Source organism: Neomonachus schauinslandi, chromosome 2, assembly GCF_002201575.2.
Source record: "Neomonachus schauinslandi chromosome 2, ASM220157v2, whole genome shotgun sequence".
In the NCBI taxonomy this organism is placed as follows: Eukaryota; Metazoa; Chordata; class Mammalia; order Carnivora; family Phocidae; genus Neomonachus; species Neomonachus schauinslandi.
The window spans coordinates 173838247-173856692 of record NC_058404.1 but is presented as its reverse complement, the minus strand read 5'-3'; the positions used below and the strand labels follow the sequence as shown (position 1 = coordinate 173856692).

The window sequence follows — 18446 nt, the reverse complement described above, 5'->3', positions numbered from 1 at the left end:
CAATTTTCTCCTCTTCTGGAATTTAAAATTAAAAGGCAAAGAATCAAATACAAACAATTGCACTTAGACCAGCAATGCAGAGTTCCCAAAACCAACTGTATGTTTTTTAAAACTATCTGGTCAAAATGATTTTATGGTGTTTGCAGGCATCTGCTGGCCATGATGGGTACTGTAACTAAACTACTTCAAAACTACTGCTACTGCATGTTGTGAACAAGAATACATATCAAAACCAGACTGTTGCATTATATCAATTAAACATATTACCCAGTGATTCTAATAATTATCTTAATATCACAACTGCCTCACTTTACCTTTAATTCCCAACAAAAAATGAATGAAAAAGACAAAAGAATGAAAAAAGATGGATTTGGCTGTTTACAACTGACATATACCTAATACAATTTTGGCTGTTCGTGACTGGCACATGCATTTTACCATTTTGCTCAAGAAGGTCATTCTGAAGACTCTTGGTAGCTTTCTCAGTCTTCGTTTTTCTGGATCCACCAAAACCATTTGGCATAAGGACCACCTGACAATTTCAGCTATTTACTAAGGGTGAAATATTTACTGGGCCTTGTGTTGGAAAGAAAATTCAAATGGTATTTATACATTCAAGGAGCCTCAAAATGAAAAACAAGCTAATGTAATGACAGAAAAGTTTAAAACGTAGTCCGAACCATGGAACGTATGAGTACAAAGATGGGAACTCCCAACTTCTGCTTAAAAGAGGTCACATTTTTTCATAGACATAATGACATTAGAGCCTGACCTGAAGAAAGCTTGAGTTTAACCACACAGATAACTGGTTGGGAGGCCATCCTGGCTGGAAAGCTTTAATAATAATAAAGGCAAAGTAGAGAAATAAGAGCATCCACAGTGTAGAGTCCAAAGAGGTAAAACTGGAAACATACATCAAGGACACATTATGGAAGGTCTTAAATATCAGAAGAGTCTGGATACATCTTTACAGGGTTTCTTCTACTATTTCCTTCCACAGAATGATTCACGGAACCCTCATTTTTTAGCAGATCCCAAGTATCTGAAGCAACTGGTTTAAATGTATTAAACCATTCCATGCAGAGAACAAATGTCAAGGTCATATTCCTCCTAGTGGTAAATTCCTGCCATGCATATCAGATAGGTAAGGGACAGTCACGGTCAGCAGCACGGTGCTCTACTGGGAGGTTATCCTCTGCCCGCTGAGAAGATATACTATGCTATCATGGCATTCCCTCTTAGTTCTTTGACAGTTTCTTCTCTTCCAATGCCTCTGCTCCAATCCTCTACCCCTGACTACATGTATGCATCAAAATCCTATGCATTCTTCAACACCATTTTAACTACCAACGCCACAAAGGCTTTCCCACATCCCCTCACACAGCCGACACTGAACACAGTTTTTGAACCGTAACTGAAGAAGATGAGTGGGCAACCTCACAGAAAAACAAGGATGTCAAGAAGTAGGAAATTTCAAGGTAACTTTTCTTCTCCTTGTTTTCTACTTTTTTTGTTTCATCTTCTCTAAGAAAATCCATTCCTGCTATTTCAACTGCCAACTTTATGAGGAGAATTCTAAAATCTGTCCCTTCCTTATCCATTTTGGTCAACTCCAACCTCATATTTCAAGTTGCACGTAACTGCAATGGTGCATATAACTGTCCCATAAGCACCTCAAACTTTAAATTATCTCCTGAAAACATAACTTCCCCCCCTTTATATCTGTTCATTAAAATACTACTCTTCTAGTCAGTCTTAAGTAGTCATTCATTTGTGTGGCTCATTTGCACCCACGTAACTTGGGACTCTCCCTACAGTGACTATGTCAACTTCCTCCCTGGCACTCTCTGATCCTCTCAGGTCACATGAGCCTTCTTTGAGGTTCCATGAACATACCATGTTTCTCCCCAAACTAGTGCCTTTGCTTACTCTGTTCTTCAAGGAATGTTGTCCACATCCAGCTTCACATGGTTCCTGCCTCTCCATCCTTCATATTTCAGCATAAGTATATGCTCCAGAAGAAAGGTTTTCTGACCAGCCTCTTCTCATAGGCCCCCATCCTCACCTAGGCAGATGACCCTAATTTAAGCTAATAACCACCTGCATTTTTCCTTTATAGCAATTACTAACTATAACTTAAATGGTGATTTTTTATTTACTGTGTGATCATTTGATTAAGACGGTCTCCCCAAATAGACGGTGGGTCATACATCTATTTTCCTCAGACCTTACACATAATCGGCATTGCAGAAGCTCAATTAATGAATTCTACGTCCAATCAATCACAATCAAATCAAGCTCTGACAACTCATTTTTGGTATTTTTTCTAAATTCATTTTTTAATACCTGCACTGGCCTACACAGCCTACACCCAGATAATTACTGCCCGATTTACTGCACACTCCCTTGATCTGCCTCCCTACTTTCAGCTCCTCCTCCTCCTAACCTTTCTTGCATATGATTGTTCAAATGTCATAGCTGGAAAAAAAAAGAAAAGGTTCATAGACGGGGATTTAAAAAATGGATCTTGAAGTTTGCACAGAATTTTGATGGATGGCAATGGCTCAGAAGGTTCAGATGGAAGAGCAAAAACATGGAGATGAAAATACAGGAAAAAGACATGTTCGCATTCCCCACAGTGTGTACCCAGATACCGCTGAAAAAAGTCATGCAAAGAATTGCATGACTGACTGGCTTAAAGGAAACCCAATAAATGCAGCGGGGTATTTTGGCAATGCTGGGCACTACTAGACCGCTAAGTGCTCCAGGAATGAGAAAAGTGGGAAAATGTCTCCCTAGTGTCAGGCAACCTCAGACGTGGGAAGGAGCATAGTGCCTTTGGGGACAGTGCAAGGGCCTCTGGCTGTAAATCAACAGTGGCTGAGATCAGACTGAAAAATCCAGAATGTCCACAAACAGTTACACTTCTTCTCTTAGATGATCCATTCTCAAATCTTAATTTGCTTAAGAATTACAAGAGCTTATAAAACTAGATCTCTAGTGAGATAATTAACCATTTGTGGAATAAAAATGTTACCATTAATACATTTTTCAGTACAAAAAAAATCAAGCAGCACTGTAGGAAAAGAAATCAGCATTTTAAATAGGAGATTTTCCCACCTCTAGATCTGCTTAAAGAGATTAAAAAACAATTCCTTACAAAAAAGCAACCCACCCACATGCCTATAATAATAATATCCTATTTAACAGGTAAATACTCCAAAATAGAAAAATAAATAAATTCCCCCAGGAGTGATCAAAATGTACTTAACAAGCTAACTATCATGTCACTTTAACCTCAGGAAGTTATAGTTTCTCAAACGGCTCATCTGTAATCTATTATGAGATCCCAAGAAATCTTGTAATTCTTAACACTGTAGAGTTGCCTTTATATTTTTCTTCAAACAACACACGATAAAGACAAGATAGAGGGGGAAAAAAAGAAAAAGACAACAGGCTCAGAATGATTGTGTTTTTCGGAGTGTAAAATTTTCCTTAAGGACAGAAATTTTAAAGCATCCCTCAGCCTGTAACACACAGATATCTAGGTCAAGTTTGTCATTTATCTACTACCACTTTCAGACAATGAAATGACCACAGGGCAATTCTGCCCACAGCCGAGTGAGAATGGGGGTGAGTGAGATTTCTTGGCAAGTGACAAGATATCAAGGCTGGTGGGATGATGCCATTTTCAGTAATACAATGAAAAAGTTCTTGCAGAGACGTGATAGAGCAGCACTGAGGAAAGTGAGGGAAAACTAGGGAAACACAGAGCTCTGCCCAGCCATACACTCCTCAGATGCACCTTTAAACACTGGAAGGTGGGAGGACTCAGCACACATGACAGATGACACTGTCGCTGTGGCCACACCCAGGCCTTCCGCACACTGGCCCTGAAATGCCCTCTTCCCAGCCCTCCAATCCATCCTTGAGCAAGGTGGGTCACAACAGAAACTGTGTCTCCTTTTAGGAAACACCCATCCCGACATTTTTATTTTTTTGCCAAGATGAAACCAACCATCTGGATAGTAAAGGGACGAAATGCCACAGAAACAGTAATTCAAATTTTAAAAACAATGTTAAGCAAAAGAATTTGTAACCATTCATTTTAACATGAACTCTGTATCACAATTTCAAACCAAGGCTGCGTCATTTTTGTTGCAGGAATACTGAACAACGTGGCAGGCACTCATCTCACTGCTGGACATGGATACCAGAAATTCTCTCTCCCACATGGGGATAATACCACCACCAACAGAGCCTCATGGCACGGAAGTCTTACTCTTGAATAGTATTCACCCTCATTTCAATCAAACCAGAGAAGGGCACAGCTGCTGAAAAAAAACTAGGGGTCAGATTCCAGCAGATACAGAGACCACATTGTACCCACCGCTGGAATGGAAACTGTCTCAACATGCAAATGCACAAGCAAACTAAAAACAGTAGCAAAGGCAGAAAATCAGCTTTTAAAAAATACTCATCCCACCATCTTGCAAACCTCGAAGAGGTGTATTTAAACTTATTTGATGCTTTATCTGGATGACTACAAGGTGAAACCAAGTAATACTTCTCCAAACTTTCTAATGTTCTTAGTATTGTAGCATTTGCCCAGTAGCACTGAAGAATCAATATATGAAAGGGAGTTTCTATTCAAGCCACAAATATCACAATAGGAAGTAACATTCTCCAAAAAATGAGAAAATAATGTTAGGGTATAAGCTATAAATAAGAAAATGTGCTTAAATGTTAAATGAGTCTAGCAAGAGAATGTTTGTATTTCAGACTGCATGATTACCTGATTTTAATTAACTAAAAATACTATATATTTATTAGTTCCAACTTTTCATTAAGGAAAATTCTCAAACACAGAGAAGTAGAATGATTATGACAACTGACATCCATATATCCTCCAACCAGATTTGACAACTGTTAACATCTTCAGTTTTTATTTTACCTATGTGTGTGCACAAATATATTTATAAATATAAATATACACGTAAGTAACATCTGAAAAACATTGGCAGATAGGACACTTCAAATATTCCAGCCTACATCTCCTAAGAATAAAGACATTCTCATACCTAATGAAGACATGATCAAAATAGTATCATGTTGTTAAGATTCACTTGCCTAAAAACAAAATTGTGACCACTTTCTCATCAAGATGTTCAATGAGCTCTAGCTCCAAAGAATTTTTCAGCTTCATCTCTTCAAGTCTCCTTCATATATTCTCTTTTTAAATTTTATTTTATTATGTTATGTTAATCACTATACATTGCATCATTAGTCTTTGATGTAGTGTTCCATGATTCATTGTTTGCGTATAACACCCAGTGCTCCATTCAATACGTGCCCTCTTTAATACCCATCACCAGGCTAACCCATTCCCCCACCCCCCTCCCCTCTAGAACCCTCAGTTTGTTTCTCAGATTCCATAGTCTCTCATGGTTCATCTCCCCCTCCGATTTCCTCCCCCTTCATTTTTCCCTTCCTACTATCTTTTTTTTTTTTTAAACATATAATGTATTATTTGTTTCAGAGGTACGGGTCTGTGATTCATCAGTCTTACACAATTCACAGCACTCACCATAGCACATACCCTCCCCAATGTCCATCACCCAGCCACCCCATCCCTCTCACCCCCCATCACTCCAGCAACCCTCAGTTTGTTTCCTGAGATTAAGAATTCCTCATATCAGTGAGATCATATGATACAGGTCTTTCTCTGATTGACTTATTTCGCTTAGCATAATACCCTCTAGTTCCATCCACGTCATTGAAATGGCAAGATTTTTTTTTTGATGGCTGCATAATATTCTATTGTATATATATACCACATCTTCTTTATCCATTCATCTGTTGATGGACATCTTGGCTCTTTCCATAGTTTGGCTATTGTGGACATTGCTGCTATAAACACTGGGGTGCATGTACCCCTTCAGATCATTACATTTGTATCTTTGGGGTAAATACCCAGTAGTGCAATTGCTGGGTTGTAGGGTAGCTCTATTTTCAACTCTTTGAGGAACCTCCATACTGTTTTCCAGAGTGGCTGCACCAGCTTGCATTCCCACCAACAGTGTAGGAGGGTTCCCCTTTCTCTACATCCTCGCCAACATCTGTCGTTTCCTGACTTGTTAATTTTAGCCATTCTGACTGGTGTGAGGGGGTATCTCATTGAGGTTTTGATTTGGATTTCCCTGATGCTGACAGATATTGAGCACTTTTTCATGTGTCTGTTGGCCATTTGGATGTCTTCTTTGGAAAAATGTCTGTTCATGTCTTCTGCCCATTTCTTGATTGGATTATCCTTCATATATTCTATTTTCCAATCAGAAAACTGACTTCGCATCTGGACATCTCATGGTTCTCTATGTTACCACGTCCTAGTCTCTCTAGTCTCTATGTGCAAACATTCCTCTTTTTCAAGACCCATGGCAAATGAACTCTCATGCAAGAAGCCTTCTTTGGTTCCTCCATATCCTTCCAGAGTACAAAGTAACCTCTCCTTTTGTTGCCTACCTGTAGTATCCTTTTGTAAACATTCCTTAGTGCTTTCTAAGAGAAAGATAATTTTTTATTCATCCTTACATCATTCACAACAATTCCTGTTGTTTGTAGAAGACACTCCATAAATAATTGTTGGATGTGTAATTTTTTTAAATCCAAATTTTATGTGTAAAGAAAAGTTAAACTATGAACAGAGTGTTTCACCACATGCAAACTCTTTTCATGTTGGTAATCCAACTTCTATTCTTAAAAACCAAATTGCGTGCTTAGTACTGAAGTGTACCTTGGATATGCAAGAAAATCTTTGAGAACTATAAAATGTTCTTACCTTCTCGTTATTGTAATAAGAAATGCTAAGGCCATCAAATTTCACCCATCTCTTCTGAAACATGCGTTTTCTGTAAAACATATGAAACTGTTATTTTACATTCAAGTATCATGAACTTGGGTTTTAAATACATTTGTAGTGTAACTGTTGAGTACATTCCTATTTGTTGTTAAACAGTGTAAAAAAACATTAGGCTATGACAGTGTACGTTTTGGCAATGGCATGTAGGGAAAAAAAACATAAAATGACACTTCCTAATCAGTTAACGTAAGTATTTAAAACAATGATGCTGTTGGCACTGGCACAAAAATAGACACATAGATCAATGAAATGGAATAGAGAACCCAGAAATAAACCCACATTTATGTGGTCAATTAATTCATCTACCACAAAGACGGCAAGAATATCCAATGGGAAAAAGACAGTCTCTTCAACAAATGGTGTTAGGAAAACTGGACAGCTACATGCAAAAGAATGGAACTGGACCACTTTCTAGCACCTTCCACAAAAATAAACTCAAAATGGACTAAATACCTAAATATGAAATCTGAAACCATAAGAATACTAGAAGAGAATATAGGCAGTAATTTCTCTAACATCAGCTGTGGCAGCAGTTTTCTAGATACTTCTCCTAGGGCAAGGGAAACAACAGCAAAACTAGACTACTGGTCTACTTCAAAATAAAAAGCTTTTGCACAGTGAAGGAAGCCATCAACAAAACAAAAAGGCAATCTACTGAATGGGAGAAGATATCTGCAAATGATATATCTGATAAGGGCTTAATATTCAAAATATATAAACAACTTACACAGCTCAACACCAAAAAAACAAACAAACAAACAAAAACAAGCAATTCAATTAAAAAATGGATAGAGGAACTTAACAGACATTTTTCCAAACAACACATACAGATGGCCAACAGACACAAGAAAAGATGCTCAACATCACTAATCATCAGGGAAATGCAAGTCTAAAACTGTAAGGAGATATCACATTACACCTGTCAAAATGGCTAGACTCAAAACAACAACAAATAACAAGTGTTAAGGAGGATATGGAGAAAAAGGAACTCTCGGGAACCAATTCCTCATTGGTGGAAATGTAAATTGGTACAGCCTCTGTGCAAAATAGTATGGAGGCCCCTCAAAAAATTAAAAATAGAGCTACCCTATGATCCAGTAATTCCACTACAGAGTACCTAAAACACACACACACACACACACACACAAAACAGCATTTTGAAAAGATATATACACCTCATGTTTACTGCAGCTTTATTTACAATAGCCAAGATATGGAAGCAATCCAAAAGTCCATCCATAGATGAATGGATAAAAGTGTGTGTGTGTGTGTGTGTGTGTGTGTGTGTGTGTACATACACACATATACATACAACAGAATATGATGCAGCCATAAAAAAAAGGATGAGATCTTGCCATTTGTGACAGTGTGGATAGACGTAGAAAACATTATGCTAAGTGAAATAAGTCAGGATGAGAAAGACAAATACCTTATGATTTCACTCATGTGAAATCTAAAAAACGAATAAACAAAAAGCAGAATAAAACCTATAAATACAGAGAACTGATGGTTGTCAGAGGGGAGAGGGTTAGGAGGATGGTTAAAATGGGTAAAGAGGAATGGGAGGTACAAGTTTCCAGTTATGGAATGAATAGGTTATGGAAATAAAAGACACAGCCCAGGGAATATAGCCAATGATACTGTAAAAGTGTTGTTGGCTACACTCTAGAACTAATGTAACATTGTATGTCAACTATATTCAAAAGAAAAATTAAATAAATAAAACAATGATATTATTAACAGTATTAATATCCAAATTTATAAGGGTTAGCACAAAACAAAAGTGTGTGAAAAACACTAGCACTGTACCCATTTCCCCTAACAGAAATAATCCCTTAATAAAGATAATATAGGGGCACCTGACTAGCTCAGTTGGTAGAGTATGCAACTTTTGATCTCAGGGTTATGAGTTCAAGCCCCAGACTGGGAATAGAGTTTACGTAAAAATAAATAATTTTTTTTAAAAAACATTAAAAAAAATAATATAAGCTTTCATCCTTCATTAAGCTTAGAGCATTTATCTTATTTTACCTTAACTTTTGCTCTGGAGCATGAATAATATTTTGCCAAAATAACAAAGCTTTGTCAGTTGGATTTATAAATTACTTAATTTTGATCAAATGAGCTGAAAAAAGCCCCATACAGAGAATCCTTTACAATCATCCAAAATTCATTGAAATATTAACGTTTTTCAAAAAGAATCAGATGAAAGGCAAATGCAACTTAAGATGATTACGGAAAAATAATGAGAAACAAAGCAAAACAACATAATCACATGTTTCCTGTTTAGGTTTAAAAGAAAAACTTTTTGTGACTATATAAGGGAAAAGTGAAGAACCAATTCCGACTTGGGATTGTTTTTGTTTTGTTTCAGAACCCTTCCCTGAAGTCAGATATTCCTATTCTCTAAGTGGCTTTCTCTACTTGACACAATATACTTCTAGCTTCTAACACAAATGATATATGAAAGCTAACTTCCTGTTTAAATAAAGTCATTTCTAAGCAAATATGTAAATAACAACCATGTCTACCTTTTCCATTTGTAGTTTGCTAACATGTTTAGGATAAGGGATTAGTTTAACGTTCTGTGATTTTCCTAAGATTTAAAGATAGAAAAAAGAACATATGGAAGTGTGGAGACCTTGCCTTCCCAGCTGTTTTCTGAGCACCAAACATGTATCACTCAAGTGAAATGCAGCAAGCCTCCCACACCGATCTATTCGGCTTTACATAAAATTAGAGCAAAACTGATCAAATGGATAAAAGTTTCAAAGTTCATCAGGACAGACAGTTCCACATATAAGCATTTGAATTAATTATGAAGTAACAATAAACACCTTGAAATCATAAGCATAACTACTCAGCTTTCTTTCCAACATCTTTCTGCTCCTTTTTAACTTCTCTTGGTCTGTTTTCTTAACCGTGAAACATGCAATAGTTAGACATCTAGTTTTTAAAACCCAAGAGTTCTTTAAATTCCTTGCCTTAAAAATATCAAAAGGTAAAGAAGTATTAAATACAAAGTAATTATACATTGAACCAATCGATCACTCTGCACTCATTTCATGTTGATCTCTGGCATACTTGAATGCAGGTAAATAGACATCTTCCCACACAATGTCGGCAATAATTCTGTAAATCAAGATTTTTATTTTGGGCCCTACCCACCTTACTTTGTGAATGGTGGTAAGCTGGAGTTTCAACAGTATATATAATCTTCCATTTCAGAATAAAAACAATCAAAATCTTTTAGGGAAATGATTACCATTACCCCTCTATTCCCTTTGCTACTGACTCCTTCTCTTTCAGAGTTCTACCTATAGTACCTACACAAATACTGCTTCCCGATGAGCCAATCCAAAGCAGATGACAAAGTTATTCTCTCTCAAAGCACACCTTTTCCTCCTAATACTTAACACAATCTGTGTGTGTGTGTGTGTGTGTGTGTGCATTTACTTGCTCAATGTCTGTCTCCCATACCATACCCTATGCTTTACAAGGACAAACTCCGAGAGTGTCTCATCTTTCACTACACAATCTGCAACTAACACAGAGACATGTACGGCACTAAAAAAGGAATTTGTTGGATGAATGAGTGACATGAGTGCAGTCCCTTTAGTAAGATGGCAAATAAACCTCAATGACTAGCACTCAAATAATCAGCATCTTTTAAAAAAAAAAAAAAAAAGGTTGGTGGAAGACAGGAAAACTTCTGAAAACTCAAAATTAATTCAAAGTTTCAAAACCTGCCAAAGCACAGAGTGAAAAAAGTTTTAAAACCTACTTTAATATGTTTTACTTAAGATCATTAATTGCAGCCACTTGGACTCAAAAAGCTTCCTCAGAATTCCATCACCAACTAAATAGATGGTTTGGGGTGTGAGGCATCATCCAGGAGTGTAACATTTGTACCCACAGAAAAATGACAAGGGGAAGAGACAGGGCAGACAATTTAGGGATCAAAGGTACCACCATCTGACCATATCTCTTCTTGGGCACTGATGACAAAAGACACACTCTATCCTTGGCTCTCTGAGCAAAGCCTCATCCAAAACCTCAGCCTCTGTAACACGCAGTTTCAGAGATAGTCTGCCAACCATTTAATTTTCACAACTACTAGGTTAACTGTTGGATGTTTTCAGCCATTTTAACTCAATATTCTTAGATTATTAAATCTCTCTAATAATCTATGGAGGACAAATCCCAGCTGACAGTGAAATGGAAAGAGAGGCCACATGGTGCAGCAGCTGAGGAAACAACCATTTTGCAGTTGGAGAGAGCTACTTGGCAATCCTATGATTAACCCTCTCCTTCTACCGTCATTCATTCATCCAGCCAGCCATCAAATCTGTGGAGACTTACTCTGTGGACACCACCCTCCAGTCATATTGCTTCCTATCTCTAGACTCTTTCTTGCCCCCAGGCCTTCCCAGATGCGATTTTCCCTGCTTGGAATGCTCCCTGTCTGCTCTGGACAGGGCCGGCTCCTTATCCTTGAAACCTCAGCTTGAAAGCATTCCCTCCAAGTAGCCATCCTTACTACCATACAGATCCTACCGATCCCCTTGGTCTCTTGCTCCATTTCTTCACTTAATGACACCTAACAGACTTTGTATTTATGTATTTGTTTTGCTTCACCCATCCCCCATGCTAGATATTGAGATACCTCAGTGGACAAACCAGTTCTATTTTGTTTATCAATATAAAACCAGCGACTGCCACAGTTCCTAGCAATAAAATGTGCTTAATAAATTTTTAATGAACAAAGGAATATATTTTTCACTGAAAAATGCTTACTCAAATTTGCATTATTTATATAGAGAGAAGAGAAACACCACTAAAACATTTTACCCTCCATTTCCTCATTTCATTTTTTGCTTTTTCCAAATACTAAAGACCAGATTTTTTAATATGACAAAATAAAGGCTTTGTAAAATACCTTGTAATCTCAGAAAAATTAGAGCCTACACAAAGCTTGGAAAATTCATCACTAATACCCATGTAACTTAAAAATACACTTTATGTTTAAGCACTTTTAAAATATACTTTTTTAAAAATGTATGCATTTGACATGTTCCTATTTAAAAATATAAATTAATACAAATGTTTCTAAAACTAAATTTATATAAATATTGTTTAATCTATTTTGCTCATTAAATATGTCAACATTCAATTAACTGTTTTCTGCATGTAAGTTCAATACTGAATTCTAATAACTGGTAATCAAAGATAAGAACTTACATATATATCCCTTCTCAAATTATTATTCACCTTTCCAGCAAATGGAAACTCAGATTTAATGTTGGTAAAGCCTACAAATTAAAATTTAAATGACATAATAAGGGAGTACTTGAGAAGGTGTTTCTAAATGTCAATGTACAATTTTAAAATAAATATTAATGAATACTAAAGTTTTAAGAACTATCTTTTCTGTGCGAGGGTTATATATTTCACATATTTATAAAAGGCTATTAGACATCAGGCAACTAATTCCACTGGAACTATGTAAAATTAATCTACGACCCACAGTTAGCCGTTCCAAAAGTACTTTAAAAATTTACTCGGATGTAAGTTAAGCGTTTTCCCTTAAATTTCACTTAACAGCTTAATTTGCTTAGTGAATGCTAAAAATAAAAACATGGTATAAAATACAGGGTCATCCTAGGCTGAGTTTCTACTGTCACAGCACACAAATTAGTTCTGAAATAATAATGAATTATTACAAAGAAAAGAGATTTTAAAGCCTCGGTCAATTAAGAATTTATTTGGCATAATAAATATCACAGAACAGCAAACAGTATGTTGTGCTTTGTTCTAGGCGCTGTTGCAATGCATATGCAAATATTAATTCATTTCATCCCCTAAGCAATCCTATGAGGTAATTATTATTCCCATTTTACAGATGAAGGCACAGAGGCACTGGCAGGTTATAGAATTTGTCACATGACTGGCAAAGAGCATATCTGGGAGTCATATCCAGGCAATCTGGTCCCAAAGTCTATGCTCTTAACCACGAAGCAAAACAGACTAGAACATTTTATAGCAAGGCATCCTGGACATCCCTTTACTTTAGGCAGTGATAACATTTGACCTCTATCCACTTTATATCTGAGTTCAATTTTGCAAAGTGCGTCAGAATTCCTTCAGGAGAAAAGGCAGAGCAGACATGAAACATATTAGGTCTTATCCTATTTTGATTTTAGGGTTCTGAAGGGAAACATTTCTTTAAGAAGCTTTTTAGAATAATTCATAAGGTTTGTGCCACATGATGGAACGAATTTCTATAAACTCTTCCCCTGAGCTCTGGTAGGGCAGCTGGTGTAAAGTTACAACTGCTATCATAAATACAGCCTTACCACCTGGTGTCAGTTTTTGTTGTCTCAAACTGTGTATCTTAAATTTTTTTTTTTTTAACAACAGTGTACATACAATTAAATGTGTATGTATGAAGTACTCACACAGAAGTACTCCTGTTTTAATTTCATTCTTAAGTGCCAACAGGGTTTTGGGTTTTTTTGTTTGTTTTTAAAAAGATTTAATATTTTAGTTCAAAAAGAAAAATCCCCAAATAAACAAGTATGGTAACCAATGATATTAATATAAGGTGGCAAAGGCTACCAAACCATCATTAAATATAATACAACTGAAATGAACCTCACAGGCACTAAGTCAAGTTTATGGCTTTTATTAATCAGGTAATTTAAATCATCACAAATATACTTCTCAATTATTCTAAATAGTATCTAATGAAAAGGGTATCAACATGGTGATCCAGATTCATCTGCCTTGTTTACACAATCCTGAAGAATTATACGCATATTATATCTTATTCACTACTCCAACTAGCCTCAATGTTTTAGAACTACCAAATTTCCAAAAGTGCACACTTTTATCTAATTACTCATTTTTTATTTAGCTAATTATTTTACCTATTTTACCTACCTGAGGCTTTTAAATGATGCAGTATTAGTTATGAAGTGTTTTACAAGTACAGATGCAAGAAATTATTATATCTGTATAACATGCCAGCACTATTGTTTCTTGGCCTTTTGGCTAAGATCAAGTGTAAAATGCCAGCACTTCTCTATTCTAAGATGCATTTCCTCACTTTTAAGCAAATCAAAATGACAGTTTCCAAGATTAGGTGAACCAAAATGAATTGGGGCCAAAAAAAAACAAAAACAAACCAAAATTCTCTGAAAACCCAGCTTCTCTCTGCTATACCTCTTTCAATGAGAAAAAACAAATGTTACTTTAATGTAAAATTCCAGGTTAAAAATAACTTTCTGAAGTCAGTAATAAAACATCCATTTTAATATGTCACTATCAATTTTTATAATATTCACCGAGAGCTTACATGTCATGGTATATGAAAACACCTCTTTATTTTATGCAGTCATATTCTGTAAACCCACACACACAAACAGGAAACCAGCTTCCAGTTAAGATGATCAGTTAAAAGCTTGCATTTACCTCTACTCCCAAAGCTTCAAAGGATTACAAAAAAAAAAAAAAAATACCTACAAACCAACAATAACAACCAGAGAAGTAGACAATAAGAACAATATTTAGGAGCCAAGAAAGCAGAAGGAAGGATAGGGGCCTGACTTAGGAAGTGTCCGAGAGCTGGTTGCTAAGCCTGCAACAAATCAAAATGAGAGGAAAACCAATTTACCCACAAAATCTCAGAAAGTCTCAGGAGATGGAAGACATCAAGTAACTCTGGAAGTGACTAAGAAGGAGAGGGGGTGCCAAAAATAAGATTTGCTGGGGCGCCTGGGTGGCTCAGTTGGTTAAGCGACTGCCTTCGGCTCAGGTCATGGTCCCGGAGTCCTGGGATCGAGTCCCACATCGGGCTCCCGGCTCGGCGGGGAGCCTGCTTCTCCCTCTGGCCCTCTCCCCTCTCATGCTGTTTGTCTCTCTCTCTCTCAAATAAATAAATAAATAAATAAAATCTTTAAAAAAAAAATAAGATTTGCTGAAAGGCAATTTAAGAGATAAACTTATGCCCTTCATTGCTCCATCCCAGAATCCTCCCTCTCTTCACACTGCTGGAAAAATGCCCCTCTTCTTGCTCAATAGTATAGCAGAGTTTCATTCACTGCAGAAAATCAAACGGGAGCATCTCTGGCTGGGACGCTCAGACATGACCGAAGATAAGGGGCAGTATTCAAAACAGAAGAATCAAAAGTCTGTGTCATAAATATTTATACTCATAGTCCACTTTCCCTACTACACTCCCAAAAAGCTGTTTTACCAGTCTTATCACCTTCAAAGAAAGATTCATTTAAAAGATACTGGTGTGAGGACTCACCAAGGAAACATATTAACAAAAGTCCAGCAAGATCATCTTATAATAAATAAATAACAGAACTCATCAGAACCTGTTCCAATCAGTTTAGTAAGATCCCACTTTAAACATAAACAGCCCAAGATTAATAAAACACTTGAGGAAAACACCTCTAAGGTAAAAGATGGGGGAATGATCCCCCCAAAAGAAATAAAATTGAAAGAAACAGATTCTACGGGAAAAGAAAGCTTCAAAAAATATAGTAAGATCTTCAGAGAGGTAACAGAAAGTATTGTGTCCATGGGACAATAACAGTAAGCTATAAAAAGGCCAGTCAAAAGAAGGTGCTTTCTATATTAAATACAGGATAACAAAAAACAAAAGTGGGTTAGAAAATATAACTGAAGAAAGTCCCCAGAAATGGAAAATGGAAGAGCTACATTTTATCAACATTTTGGTGTGGGAGGTCCAACACCAAACTACCAAGAAGTTTAGGGGAAAAAAAATAGAATAGTTACCAAAGAAATAAAACAAGAAAATCTCCCAGAACTAAAAACAGGCTACATAAAAAGGATTGAGAATTGGATTTCTCAATACCAGCTCTACAATACCAGAGACCTAGAAGACTATGGATTGCTGATCTGGAGGGAGTATTCTTTCTCATCGAGATTTCAGAACCATGATAAATTATCGATAAGCATCCTTAGGAAGAAAGTGACACCTTCAAATATACAAGGTCTCAAAAACTGTCCCTGCTATCCTTCTGAGGAAGCTCCAAGAAGCATGGGTGGGTGTGTTGGCGGGTAGACAATGACACGAGATTGAGGAAAGGCAAAAACACTCGGCATAGAGAATCCCCAGGACAATAATGAAAGGGATCATAGAAAGCTAACTGGTTTATTGTGCAAGAGGCCTGGAGAACCACCAGCCCGAACTAAAGTTTCCTTAGGAGGCTGAGCGATGATGAAATTGATAAGTCTTTTGGTTACTTCACAGATTTATAGTCCTTAGGAAGAATTTTGGGATGAATGAATGACAAGTATATAAAAAAAAAAAAAACAAGCAAATAAAAAAAATCAAAAATTATAAATCTCACAGAAAACTAAAGAGCACAAATGAAAGAAAAATTAATCCTATGTTACAGAGCTCACATATGAGCAGCATTTCCAGTCATGAGGCTATAAAATTAAATACGGATAGAAATCTAACTATTTTGTACAACTATATGAAAAGGATGATAAATAGGAACTGTGCCTATGCCAGAAGGAGGCATGGGGGACAGTGATAAAAATGAGTAACCATTATATTCCATGGTAGTACCTCAAAAGATAATCCCTAACACTGAAAAGTGAGGGGAAAAAAGGTATAAAAATATTATTAAGTTGGGGCGCCTGGCTGGCTCAGTCTGTAGAGCATGTGACTCTTGATCTCAGGGTCATGAGTTTAAGCCCCACACTAGGCATGGAGCCTATTTAAAAAAAAAATGTAAAAAATACATATATATTAAAAACAATATTAAGATATACAGAGTAAAAACCAAAGAAACCACTAAAAGAATTGAAAGCAGCTCTCTTGTGATGAAGTGGGAGGGGAGAAAGTTGCTATGCGGTGTTTTTTTTTTTAACAAACCATGTACAACTTTGACACTTTAAACCACATGCTTTTACAATCACCAAAACCTTAATTTTAAAAGTTTCATGTGAACACATGCTTTCTTTACATTTTCCAAGGTAAGTAAGAACTGACTAGAACTCAACATTATCAAAGGTCACCTGACATAAAGTGAGGCTCTTCTGAAGAGAAAGGAAACTGCAGTTTATTGAGCCCCAATGTTACCTACTTTTCCAACTGAGCCCACAGAGGAAGTCTTGACCCTATACTTTCATGTGGGAAATGAAGGTTCTAGGATACATAGCCAATGACCAACAGATGGCTTACAACTCTAATTTCAGTTTGTCTGATTCCAACACCCTCACATTCATTTCTCTGCCACTAAACGGACTAAAAGAAATTAGTCGTGTTATTTGCTAAACACTAAAACTCAGAAACTGTTGCCTCAAACGACAAGTAAAATATTGAAGCTTTTTATTTGCTTGGCACAGTCTTCACAAAGGATGTGTGATTTGAGAAACAACCAACTAGATACTTTTCATCAAAGATTTAAGATTCAACTTGAAGTTCAACACAGTGATTGGTACATTATATCCTGGTCAGATAGACTTGTCAACTTTCCACTACATTTGCTTTCCACTGAAAGGCCAACCAGAGGTCAGCATTCCCAGGAAACTTGAGGTGCTCTCATACTTGTGTACCAGGGTGAGGAAGAGCTCCACGAAAGCAGCGCTGGACACGCTGGGCACAAGCCGGAAAAATCAGTCACTGACAGAGGCACCAACAGTCTAAGCCCTGATCTCCCACCAGGGCTTCTGGGTGATCGGACTCCTAACTCCTGTCCAGGATTTGATCTTTTCTTGGTATCTGACCATTGGCTTTTTCATTTTCTTTAGTTCTCTGTTCAACCTGAACATGCAATCAATCCACTGGCAGTTCCTCCCTCCTGGTTCTAGAGCCCAATCTTCCATCTCCAATAAAATAACCTGACCAACCCCTGCTATCCATCTCACAAACTTCAGTATCTCCAGGTATCAACTACGTCAGGGTCCTTTCACCCCCTCTGGCCAGAAAAGTATTTCTTCTAAAAATGCTAGTTAAAATTTTATCCACTTTCCAAAGGCCAACTGAACTGCTAATTCCTCTCCCTAGAAGATCTTGGAAGAAATGTTTTCTAAACCCCTCTGTAACTTCACAATTCTGTACGCTTGAGGACTTTTCTGCACCAATTAGTAGACTCGGTATTTTGGTTTTATATTTATTTGCTTCCTTTTTTCTGCCCTAAATGGAAGACACAAAAAAGACAAGAAACACACACATCTTGCACATATTTGTATTACTCCACAAATTCTTAAGCATATTCTATATCCGAATTGCTGAGTTAGCCTCACATGTTCAGCTTCTGCTGTTCTAGGCTCAGATTACCACACGATGCCTCTCTATGGAGAAAAAGTTAATAATTTGTTAAAGAGGAATTCCACTGTTTTTGTAAAAATTGCAGTGTATCTCAAGGAATTCATATTTTACTTGAGAATATGTTTTGCGCTTTATTTCTTACTCAGCGGAATTCCTCTTTAACAAATTATTAACTATTTTTAGAAAACAGCAAGTTAAAATGTCAAAAAG

General features: G+C 36.8%; 1 protein-coding gene across 1 annotated transcript in view; it reads right to left on the bottom strand.

The window, feature by feature from the left end:
* The window catches only part of ARAP2 (ArfGAP with RhoGAP domain, ankyrin repeat and PH domain 2), a 169065-nt gene that overhangs the window by 133039 nt on the left and 17580 nt on the right, over positions 1-18446 (bottom strand). Inside the window, exon 6 of the mRNA XM_044913011.1 lies at positions 6839-6908. Within this exon, the coding sequence (XP_044768946.1) occupies positions 6839-6908 (70 nt within the window). The remainder of the gene's footprint in view (positions 1-6838; positions 6909-18446) is intronic.